This window comes from Humulus lupulus, chromosome 4 (assembly GCF_963169125.1).
Source record: "Humulus lupulus chromosome 4, drHumLupu1.1, whole genome shotgun sequence".
In the NCBI taxonomy this organism is placed as follows: domain Eukaryota; kingdom Viridiplantae; phylum Streptophyta; class Magnoliopsida; order Rosales; family Cannabaceae; genus Humulus; species Humulus lupulus.
Window position 1 is genome coordinate 70,818,370 of NC_084796.1, and position 12,390 is coordinate 70,830,759.

At 34.3% G+C, this 12,390-nt stretch overlaps 1 protein-coding gene and 1 non-coding gene across 2 annotated transcripts; one reads left to right on the forward strand and one right to left on the reverse strand.

The window, feature by feature from the left end:
• Window positions 1-1,966: 1,966 nt before the first annotated feature.
• Window positions 1,967-2,073, reverse strand: LOC133833632 (small nucleolar RNA R71). Its single transcript, XR_009893002.1, has one exon. It is a non-coding gene; the product is annotated as a small nucleolar RNA R71 (small nucleolar RNA).
• A 4,105-nt stretch (window positions 2,074-6,178) lies between these two features.
• LOC133832279 (uncharacterized) lies at window positions 6,179-6,796 on the forward strand. The gene is made up of 2 exons (XM_062262646.1): window positions 6,179-6,253; window positions 6,353-6,796. The coding sequence occupies exons 1-2, from the start codon at window positions 6,179-6,181 to the stop codon at window positions 6,794-6,796; spliced, it is 519 nt and encodes a 172-aa protein (XP_062118630.1).
• The last annotated feature ends 5,594 nt before the right edge of the window (window positions 6,797-12,390 follow it).

Sequence of the window (12,390 nt, forward strand, 5' to 3'; positions counted from 1 at the left end):
GATTATTTATTCATTTTGAAAAGGAGTTAGTTTCACTCCTTGAACTCTATAAAAAGGACTCTTCACTCAACCATTTGAATTATCATTCAAGCATTTCTCAGAGCCTCCGAGCTGCTAATTTCGTTCTAGAGAGAAACACTACAGTTTTGGGGTTAAAATATTTCAAATCTAAGTTTTTCTAAACACTTGGGAAGTAAGCTAGGGTGTTATTTCGGTATTGAGGTGTAGATCAAAGTTCTAAGCTATCTAAGGTACTTTTATCCTCGGGTTTAGTTCATTATAATTCCTCTTATTCTTTTCATTTTCTTCAAATCTTAACTTGTTATAATGGCTTTTGGATAGGTGTTTGATTCTCTTTGAAACTTAAGGTTTTCGATAAGTTCTTATCTTGATGGTTTAGATCTTCTATTCTTTAGAAAACTTATGATTTTACTGTTTGGTTTTAGGAGTTTCTGATAACTTCATTTTAATGTCGTTTTAGAATGTGTTTATTTTGGTAATCTTGAGTCTTTTATGTGTGTTCTGTGCAAGAATACGCTTTTGTTTGTCTTTGTTGTAGGTTGGTGCGGTGAATTAAGAGAAAAATGTAAAAAGAAGAGAAAATGGTTGAAAAATGAAGCTCATGGTGGTTTTTCGACTCAAAAGGATGCTAAGGACGAGTAAAAGTTAGTTTGTGATGAAGAGACGAGGTTGAAAGACCTAATTTGAGAAATAATTGAATTAGGGCCGCGACTTGAGCTCATAAATCGCGACATTAGGCAAGTCAGAAACAAAAGGATATTGAAAGGAATTAGTGTTGCGACTTGCCCATATAAGTCGCGGCACAAGGGGAAGTCAGAGGCTAAGCAAGGGAACATTCTGGAAATGAGTCGCGACTTGAGATGCATGAGTCACGGCGCCTGAAGACTTATGCAGATTTGGAGGAGTTCAAAAATTGACACGGGCCACGACCTAGAGAAGGCCAAGTCGCGGCCTGTATATGAAAAACAAAGCCTTTGTAATTTTTTTACTATAAATTCAGACTTAGGGTTTAATTAGATCATTAGGCCAGATTTTAATTACATTTTTTAGAGACTAATTTTGATTCTTAGACTAGTTGCTCTGCATTTTTATATTTTTCTTTCTTCTTCAAGTTTTTGAATCTTATGTTTCTTAATTATTATTTTGTTGATTTACTCATGTCTGATATGAACTAAACATTTTTATCTAGGGTTTACTGTAGTCACTTGGATTTCTATCTAATTTAATTATGATGTTTTATTGATTTTTCTTCTCTATTCTTCTCTATATAATGTGTGCCTAATGCTAGTTAATACCTGATCAATATTTGCTTCATTTATGATTTTGATTAAAAATTCAAAAGATGAGAATTGAATATGATATTGTTATATAGACATAGGTTGCATATTGGACGAAAGTGCCTGTATGACTTGTGTAGTAATTAGGTTTCAATGCTTAATGTCTGCTATATATTTAAGTTTATCACATAGATGTAGAAAACCTTCATATAGGATGAGATCTTATATCTTGAAAAAGAATAGGAATCAATGTATGTTAACCTGTTATTATAATAGAAAGAAAGAAATTTAGAACTAATTAATAAAATTAGTAAAATGAAAAGTTGATGAAATTAACACCCTAGGTATTTTTAATATTGATTTTCATCTTTTAATTCGTTATTTTTTTTCATAATTATTTACAATTGTAAATTTAAATTCATTCATCTAAACTTTGTTTTCCAAATAGAAATTTAAGGACAATTATTGGTAATTGGGAAATAGTCTTTGTCGTAGCGATACTCTACATTATCGTCTATATTACTTGAATCGATTTTGTGCACTTGCATATATATATATATATATATATATTCACGATCAGTTTCCAATCTCGTTCTTGTCTCCAAGAGCCTGGTTTTAGGTAAGGAAAATAGGTTAGATTTATGTATTTTCCTCCTGCCTAGTCAGCCAGAATAAGAGGCGAAATTAATAACTCCCATCAGCTGGATGGGGAGTCTTTATATGATGCATAGGAACGATTTAAAGAGTTGCAAAGGAAATGCCCACATCATGGAATAGAAAAGTGGCTGCTGGTTCATATATTTTACAATGGTTTGGGGGGCAGTACAAGGACAATTATAGGTGCAACATCGGGAGGAGCAATTATGAGAAAAAGCTCTAATGAAGCATATGAATTATTGGAAGAGATGGCCATGAATAACTATAATTTCCCTACTGAGCGTGAGAATAAGAAAGTAGCAGGAGTCTTAGAAGATGATCCAATTGCGCTATTCATTGCTCAAGTGGCATCTCTAACCAAACAATTGCAATAGACTAATATCACCGCACAAGCAATACAAGTACAGAATGTTGTGAGTTGTGAGATTTTTGGGGGACCACATTCATATGAACAATGCCCAAGCACAACTAATTGCTCAACAGATGTGAATAATGTCTTTGGAACAAGCACAAGTTATTGGTAACTTTTCAAGACTTGCACCCAACACCTACTCCAATTCATATACTCCTGCATGGAAAAATCACCCTAATCTGTTCTTGGAAAAATAATCAAGGGTTACAACCGCAGTATCCGCAGTACCCACCTCAACAACCCCCTCATCAACCGACTTATGGACTACATTCTAGACCATATTATGATCCAAACCCATGGCCATCTCATCCACCTCCACCTCCTCAAATGAACGCACCAACAATTCAGCCAGACCAATTAAATAAATTCATGACAGAGACAAGGTCTTCAATCAGGAGTTTGGAGACACAAATAGGTCAATTGGCTAAAAGGTTTTCTAGTAGACAGCAAAGGAATTTGCCTAGTTCCACAGAGTTAAATCCTAAAAACAATGTCAAGCTATCACTCTGAGGAGTGGGACTAAGTATGATGGACCTACAGTGGATGACAATGGGAAGAAGGCAGAGGATTAGCATGTTACTAGTCCAATACAAGAGGAGGTTAATGAAGACCTTCCAAAGATAGAAAAACCAAAATACACCGATCCTACACCAAGGAGTACATATTCTCAATGGTTTCGAAAGGCCAATCTTGACCAACAATTCTCCAAATTTCTTGAGGTTTTTAAGAAACTTCACATTAACATCCCTTTTACAGAGGCTCTAGAACAAATGCCTAGTTATGTGAAGTTTATGAAATAAATATTATCTAATAAGAGAAAAATGGAGGATTATGAAATTGTTGCATTAACAGAAGAGTGTAGTGCAATTATTCAAAAGAAGCTTCCTCAAAAGTTAAGAGATCTGAGCAGATTTACTATACCTTGCACCATTGGGAACTTTTATTGTGAGAGAGCTTTATGTGATTTGAGTGCTAGCATAAATTTAATGCCACTGTCTGTATTTAAAAGGCTTGGTTTGGGGGAAGATAGACCCACTACTGTTACTCTTCAATTGGCTGACCGTTCATTAACACACCCCAGAGGTATTATATAGAACGTTCTAGTAAAGGTATATGAGTTAATTTTCCCAGCAGATTTCATTGTATTAGATATGGTGGAAGAAGAGGATGTGCCTATTATATTGGGACGACCATTTTTAGCCACAGGGCAGGCATTGATAGACGTTCAAAAGGGTGAGTTAAGGCGAGAAGTATAAGGTGACGAGGTTGCTTTTAATGTTTTTAAAGCCTTGAAATATCCTTCAACTAGTAACAGTTGTTTTAGTGTTAGTGTCTTGGAGGAACCAAGAAAAAGGGTCCAGTCTATTGAGGATCCACTTGAATTGAGTTTGATTACAAGTCCTAAAGAGTGTGCTAGTACTGAAGCCAGTGAGTATGTTAAGTGGTTGAATTCATCAGGGCAAATTTATAAAAAGAAATATGAGGAATTGGGGCAAGTGCCGGAGAGACCTCTCCCATCTATTGAGAAGCCACCAGTTCTTGAGTTAAAAAATTTACTTGATCATCTTAAGTACGCTTATTTGGGTAAGAATGACACTCTCTTAGTTATTATTTCAGCTTCATTGTCTGTGATTGAAGAAGAGAAACTTCTTAGGGTCTTGAGGGCTCACATATTAGCAATTGGTGGACGTTATCAGATATAAAGGGTATTAGTCCTTCAACAATATCCATGCTCAGAGGAGGATAGTTAGGCTAGTATTGATGCTCAGAGAAGGTTAAATCCTTCAATGAAAGAAGTGGTAAGGAAAGGAATTCTTAAATGGTTGGATGGAGGGGTAATTTACCCAATATCTAAGAGTGCTTCGGTTAGTCCTGTCCAGGTAGTTCCAAAAAAGGGTGGTATGGCGGTGGTTAAAAATGATAATAATGAACTTATTCCAACTCGTACGGTGACAGGGTGGAGAATTTTTATTGACCGTCGTAAACTGAATAAGGCCACTAGGAAAGACCATTTCCCTTTGCCTTTTGTAGATCAGATCCTAGACAGATTGGCAGGCTATCCTTATTATTGTTTCTTGGATGGATATTCAGGATACCATCAAATTCCCATAGCACTGAAGGATCAAGAAAAGACAACCTTCACATGCCCGTATAGAACATTTGCCTTTCAGAGGATGCCATTTGGGTTATGTAATGCTCCCGCCACCTTTCAAAGATGTATGATGTCTATCTTTTCAAACATGGTGGAAAGAGGTATTGGAATTTTTATGGATGACTTTTTAGTTTTTGGACGGCCTTCTTTTGATGGATGTTTGGTTAATTTGGAAAGGGTTCTGAAAAGATGTGAGCAGTCAAATTTAATATTAAATTGGGTGAAATGTCAATTTATAGTGATAGAAGGTATAGTCTTGGACCATAAAATTTCACGCCATGGAATTGAGGTAGACAGGGCCAAGATATCAACAATAGAAAATTTACCTCCTCAAGTGACTGTTAAAGGGGTTCGTAGTTTTTTGGGCAATGCTGGATTTTATAGGAGGTTCATAAAGGTCTTTTCAAAAATTTAGAAGCCCTTATCTACTTTACTTATGAATGGTGTGGTATTCAAATTTGGTTCTGACTGTTTAAGGGCATTTAACACACTGAAGGAGAAATTGGTATCTGCTCTGATTATTGTATCACCAAATTGGGAACTTCCTTTTGAATTAATGTGTGATGCTAGTGATTATGCAGTAGGAGTGGTTCTTGGACAGCGAGTTGACAAGGTATTCCGAATGATTTATTATGCTAGTAGAACTTGAATGATGCTCAATTAAATTATGCTACTACTAAGAAGGAATTACTTGGAATAGTCTTTGCATTTGACAAGGTCAGGCCATATTTAATTGGTCATAAGGTGATTGTTTACACATATCATTCAACTATTAAGTACCTTATGACCAAAAAGGATGCTAAACCTTGCTTAATTCGATGGGTCCTATTATTGCAAGAGTTTGGTATGGAAATTCGTGATAAGAAGGGGACAGAAAATATAGTTGCAGATCATTTATCTAGATTGGAAAAAGGAGAAGAGCATAATAAGAAAGATGAGAAAATTGATGAAAATTTTCCAGACGAACAATTATTTTCGATTGAATGTCCAGAGAAGTTACCTTGGTTTGCGGATTATGTAAATTATTTGGTAGCTAAAGTTGTGCCTCCAGACATGTCAAGGCAGCAACTCAAAAATTTCTATTAGAAAGTTATGCACTATTATTGGGATGAGCCCATTCTTTTTCGTCATTGTGCTGATTAAGTAATTAAAATATGTGTCCCAGAAGAGGAAATGATTTCCATACTTACTCAGTGTCATACTTTGCATTGTGGTGGTCACTTTGGAGGAACAAGGACAACAGCAAAAGTTTTGCAATGTGGGTTTTATTGGCTTATGTTATTTAATGATGCTAATGCCTTTGTTAAGAGTTGTGATCATTGCCAAAGGACCGGTAATATATCAAGAAGAGACCAAATGCCAATGACTGGAATCCTAGAGGTTGAGCTATTTGAAGTGTGGGGAATAGATTTTATGGGGATGTTCCCATCATCCTATAATAATAAGTACAAATTGATGGCAGTAGATTATGTTTCTAAATGGGTGGAAGCTGCAACAACTCCTACTTGTGATGGTATGGAGGTACTTAAATTTCTTCATAAAAATATTTTTACTCTGTTTGGTACTCCAAGAGAAATTATTAGTGACAAAGGCAGTCATTTCTGTAATAAATCATTCCCATCTTTATGTGCTTGTTATGGAGTTCACCACCGAAAGGCGATGTTTTATCATCCACTTGCTAATGGTCAAGCTGAAGTGTCAAACCAGGAAATTAAAGGTATTTTAGAGAAAAATGTAAGCACATCAAGGAAAGATTGGTAAAAAAAGCTTGATGATTCACTATGGGCATATCGCACAACCTTTAAGACTCTGATTGGTATGTCACCATATCAGTTCGGGAAGGCTTGTCATTTACCAGTAGAACTTGAGCACCGAGCTTATTGGGCAGTGAAAAAGCTGGATGTTGATTTATTTATGGTCGGACAGAATAGGCTTCTTGAGTTGAATGAGCTTGATGAATTTAGAAATGAAGCTTATGAAAATGCAAAGATTTATAAAGAAAAATATACAGCTTCTCATGATAAAAGGATAATAAGAAAGGATTTCCAACTAGGAGATAAAGTGTTGTTATTTAATTCTAGATTGAATCTGTTTCCAGGAAAACTAAAGTCTAGATGGTCGGGACCCTTTACAGTTGTTGTCTCATTACCTTATGGGGTGGTACAGATTCATAGTGAGAAAACAGGACATTTTAAAGTAAATGGTCAGAGATTAAAGCATTATTTAGAAGGGCCGATGGAAAAATGCAAATCTGTGATGGTTTTGGAACCCCTTTGAATTGGGTATTCAGCGTCCGACTAAATGACGTTAACGACAGTGCAATAGGAGGCATCCTATACTTTATTTTTGTTTTTGTTTTAATTTTTAATTAGTGGACAATTTTATTTAATTTCATTTTGGATTTGTCAAGTTTATTTATTTTAATTTTAATTATTTTTAGTATAAAGTCTGTAAAAATCGTGCAAATCATGAAAATGTTGTTTTCAAGTTTGTAAAAAAGGTCAAGTCACGAGTTGAGGTTCTAAATCGCAGCTTCATGCTAAGTCAGAGAGCATGAAAATTCAATGAAGGGGCGGGCCACAACTTGACGTTATAATTCGTGACCCTCGGCCAAGACAGAGAGCATTTGGTTTTATTTAACAAGGGTGGGCTGCGACTTTATTAGGTTGAGTCGCGGCGCCTGCGAAGTAAAAATCTGGGAAATTTGATGCGGGCCGTAACTTGATTAGGCTGGGTCGCAACGTGCTTGTGTTAGAAATTAGAATGGTGTTTTAAAATCATTTTTTCTCAGTCGTACCTCTCATTTTTCATTTCTTTCCTCCCGAAACATTTTTTTCTTTTGCAAATGCTCTCAAATTTCTTCCCTTATCCTTCTACTTAAAATACCCTTAAGCCATATCCCGAATCTCTAATTCTTAGTTCCATACATATTTCTTTCTTTCTTTCTTTCTTTCTTTTACTCTAACCCTAATTTTTTCTATTTGTGATAAGTGAAGATTGAAAGGAGAATTGACGAGTGGGCAGTCTTCAAGATTCAAGGGCATGTAAGTTTTCCTTTTGACGTTCTTGAAGTTTTGATTTAAGTTATATTGTGGTAAGGGATTGAATTGGATTGTTGAACTGCTTTGTTAGTCTTTTTAGTGTCTTTGAGTTGATATTTTTGGGGTTAATCAGTTGAGGGAAGTACTATAAATTAGAGGAAGTGCTGGAAATTTTTTGTTGTTATGTTTGCTACATTGTATGATTATGGCTCCCAGAAAACAAACTACTAGGGCTGCCTCTTCTAAAAACGCCCTTCAACATGCCACACCTAACCACCCCAAACTCAGCCAATCCCGCCAACACCTCAACCAATTCAAGAATTCGATCCAACTAGCTTTATTAGTAAGGATTTCTTTCATCGCTATCAAAGGTTATCTGATGGACCCAAAACAGGTATGTTTTAAATATTTATAACTCGCAAGCGCACGAATCGTATTTATAGAATAGTGTTCGTGTAAGCACGAGATCGAACCCAAAGGAGTTGTCTAAAATTGAAAAGGAAACTATTTTAAACCAAAATTAATAAATTATAACCTAGCTCCAAAGATTGATGACAATTTGTAACAATAAAAACAAAATTAAAGACAATAATAAAGAAATTAAAGACAATATATATAACTAAATTAATAATTGTAAACAAGAAGGTAAAATAAGATTATTAAGGATTAGAATCCACAAAATATAAGTTCAATAATATTTATAAGTACATTGATTCCCAAGTTTTAGTGATAGTTAAAATAAATCAAACTATCATTTTCCAAATAGATTTATAATTTTAAGCACAAATTACTTCTAAAAAGATAAGATTTTTCTTCACTTTTCAAAATTATAATTTCAAAGCATTTAGTGTAAATCAATCTAATGAAATAACAAATAAATCAATGAACATTATTTATAAGGCAAAACATAATATTTTTGTTCTAAGCATGGATGTGTACAATTTAATAACACATCTTACACAAAGAATATTATGTATTTGCACTAAAGAAGAACAAAGTTTAAATATGTGCTAACAATCCAAAATACATGATATTTAAGATGAAAGAAGATATTTGAAGAAGAAAATTCCATAAACTTTGTTGCACAAAATGGGAAATCAATATACAAAATAAACACTATCTAGTTACATATTGTTTCATCATCACCTTAATAATCTTAAAAAGATTAGAAACTCATAACTAAAATAGCAAATACAAACTAAAAATTACAAACATAAGTAGGAAAATTTGGAGGATGAACCCCCAAATTTCCTCTAAAAACACATAGAAAAATAACCAAAAAGAAGAAAAAGATGAAGAGAATTGAGAGGTTTTGAATGTGTAAAAATTATGGTATGGTAACCTCCTTCTCAAAATGGACACCAAACACCCTTATTTATAGCCAAAAAAAGTGTTTAAAATAATCAATTTAAATTAATTAAATTGATTAAATTAAATTTGAAATGATGAATAATATGACATATAGGGGTAAATTTGTAGGAGTGATGATGAGTTTGGGTAAAAATGTGTAGAAAGTGGGGTAAAATGTGGTATTTTTGGCAAAGGGAACAATGGTACAAAAGTAGGCCTTTGTTGGGCTCAAGGAAAAAAATGGCATGCATGGGGTGAGAGGCTTTGGGGCTGCTTTGTGCTGTTTTGGCAGGTGAGAGGCTCTTGGTTGGGGATTGAAGCAGCTGGCAGGAGGCGTTTGGAAAGGGGCAGCTGGCGTCATGGTGCATGGCTGGAAGGAGAAGAAGAGGAGACCGTGGGCCTGGGGACGGGCCTGGCGAATTGGGCCTTGTTGATGGTGTTTCAAAAATGCCATCTTTCACTTCTTTTTCAGCTTTTTATCATTTTTTTTCAAACACAAAAATACAATAAAATCCCTACAAAATAAACATAAAATAAATCATAATAAAATATTTTCAACTATAAAATAAATCAAGCTCATTCTTTGAAAATATTAATTATAACTTAATTTATATTTAACACTTAAGCTCAATAATACAACATTTTTTTACCTCAAATTCACTACAATAATTCAAATAATTAACTATACATTTTTTACAACAAAATAACTATAAAAACACACAAAAATATATAAAATCAAAATAAGACTAATAAATTCAAAATTACTTTAAAACTTAATAAATCAATTAAAATCTCAAGAATTAAGCAACAATTAACACATATTAAGTGGTAAAATAACTCTATTTTGTAGAGTTATCATTATCTTAGCGTCCGGTAATTCAAGAGAGAGGAATGGGATATAAGGAAGATCCTTACCCTCAGGAAACTTATAATATCATTCGGGCTGAAATTCAACGCCATCGTTGGAAAATTTTGGTGGATGATAAATTGTCCAAGGCTAATTGTTCAATGGTTTATGAGTTCTATGCAAATTTTCCTAGGGCAGCTAATAGAAAGGTGTTTGTGCGAGGGCTTTTGGTAGAATGTGATATTGATAATATTGATGCCCTTTATCAATTACCAATTTTGCCTCAAGAAGGCGATGAATATTATCAATTGGCGTATAATAGTGAAATTTAATGGACTGAGGTGGTAGAAACATTAGGCATTCTTGGTGCTACTTTTGTCATTCAAAATGGGGAACCAAATCATTTACGCAGATATCAAATGAATTGTGCGGCCAAGGCCTGGACTCTTTTTGTGAGTGTGCGGCTTATGCCCAACACTCACTTATCTAAAGTGGGTATTGATAGGTATCTTCTGATATATGCTATTATGAAGGGACTCTCTGTCGATATTGGTTGAGTTATCCACACAAGTATCAGGGATTTATGCCGACTGACTACTACTGCTGGTTCATGACACGGATCAATGATTACTGATCTATGTGAAGTGTGGGAGGTACCTAAATATCTTAGTGATAATTATAGGAAGCCAATGGGGCCTATTTCTCGTGCTACGGTGTATAAATTTAATGACCCATCTTTTGAGCCACCAGTACCACAACCCAGGTAGATGAGAGTTGAAGAGATGCAGTGAGGGACCCACGCCTGCCAATGATCAATCAGCCAATTCAAGGGAAGCTGAGGAGGAAAAGAGAGGAGAGTATCCTCAATATTTGGCACTTGAGGCTCCACCGGATCCGCATTTGGCCAGATTGGATTATATCATTCGGCAAAACCAACATACTCACAATTATTTGGGAGAGCTTCATGATTATCATAGACCTCAAGTTGACAGACAGAATGAGTTGGTTTATCGATGGTCAAATCAGGAGGCGGACCGACAGTATTTTCCTCACTCACCACCTTCGCATCCTTTTCCAGATCCACCACCTTTTTGAAGTGATGCACACCATGTAAGTTTTCTTTCTTAACTTATTTTTAAACATTGGGGACAATGTTTAGCTTAAGTTTGGGGGAGGGAGCTTATTTTTGTGTTAGTTTTGTTTTGTGTGTTTTGTTTAGTCTATGTTAGTGTTTGGAGTTTTGTTTTAGTGTGTCTAGTATCAACATGAATGATGATTGACAACAAGTTCCGATGAGAATAAAGTGAATGTTATGAGTATAATTCAAAGAAAATGAAATCTGAAAAAATCTGTGCTTGATTGAACACTCTGTTAGTTCATTTTAATATAGACATCATTTGTTGAATATCTTGCCTTGATGTTAAATATATGTTTTTGATATTGGTTATGCTTGCTGAAATTGGTTAGTGGAATGATGAATGGCAAGTGGAAATTATTTTCTAAAATTCTAGAACTTGCTTACTTGTTATTTGAGGCGAAATAATATATCATGTATGCTTAGGAATATGATTTAGGCTATCATTTGGACCATTTGAGCTTTTCTTACCAACCTTAAATTACTTGATCCTTTGTTTACCCCTTTTGATCCTAACTTTGTATCTTTTTGTTCTAAAGCATATTTAAGGCTAATACTTGAAACTTGATTATATATCCATCCCTAATATACTATGAGCATATGATTGAGAAAAAATTATGGGGATTGATGTGTAATGGGGTTTAATTGTGACTTTAGTGGGTTTAGAAAATGAAAAGTGAAAAAATAATTAGAGAGAGTATATATATTGAAAAAAAAAGAAGTTCAATACACTTCCAATATGAATATATAGAAAAATCAAGTTTGGGGGAGTATAGTTATTATTGAAATATATATATTTTACATCTCTCTAAAGAAAAAAAAATTAGGAAAGGGGATTATGGGATTGTATTACTGTGGAAGTAATGTTGGTGAGTTTTGGTCATGTGCTTATAGTAAAGTAAGCTTAAAAATTACTTTTTCATCTACCTATACCTAAGCCATCATTACAAGCCTATATAAGTCCTATTGACTCTTATGCGTATCATGATTTATAATAGTGGAGAATAGCAAGTAAGTGAGCTTATGGAATTATTTGGTTTGAATGGATTGCTTGGAAAAAACTTGGTTAGCATAATTGATTTAAAATTCATTTATTTAATGATCCTGATTTAATAATCCAAAATGTTAGTAGACTAAAGTGTGTTGATGGAGTGTTCTGATCAAAATTCTAGATTGAATAAACTGTTGAGTAGTTTTATGAGAATTATATGATTAACATTCATGATTTTGAGGCATAATCATTGTTGTTGGTATAATTCATGTTGTTAGAGTCTAGGTTTGTTATGAGTCCTTTGTTCGAGAAGTTTGGGGGAGTTTGATAACTTCATTTTAGTGTCATTTTAGAATGTGTTTTTGTGGTAATGTTGAGTCTTTTATGTGTGTTTGGTGCAAGGTTACGCTTTTGTTTGTCTTTGTTGTAGGTTGGTGCGGTGCATTAAGTAAAAATGAAAAAAGAAGAGAAAATGGTTGAAAAACAAAGCTCTTGGTGGTTGTTCGA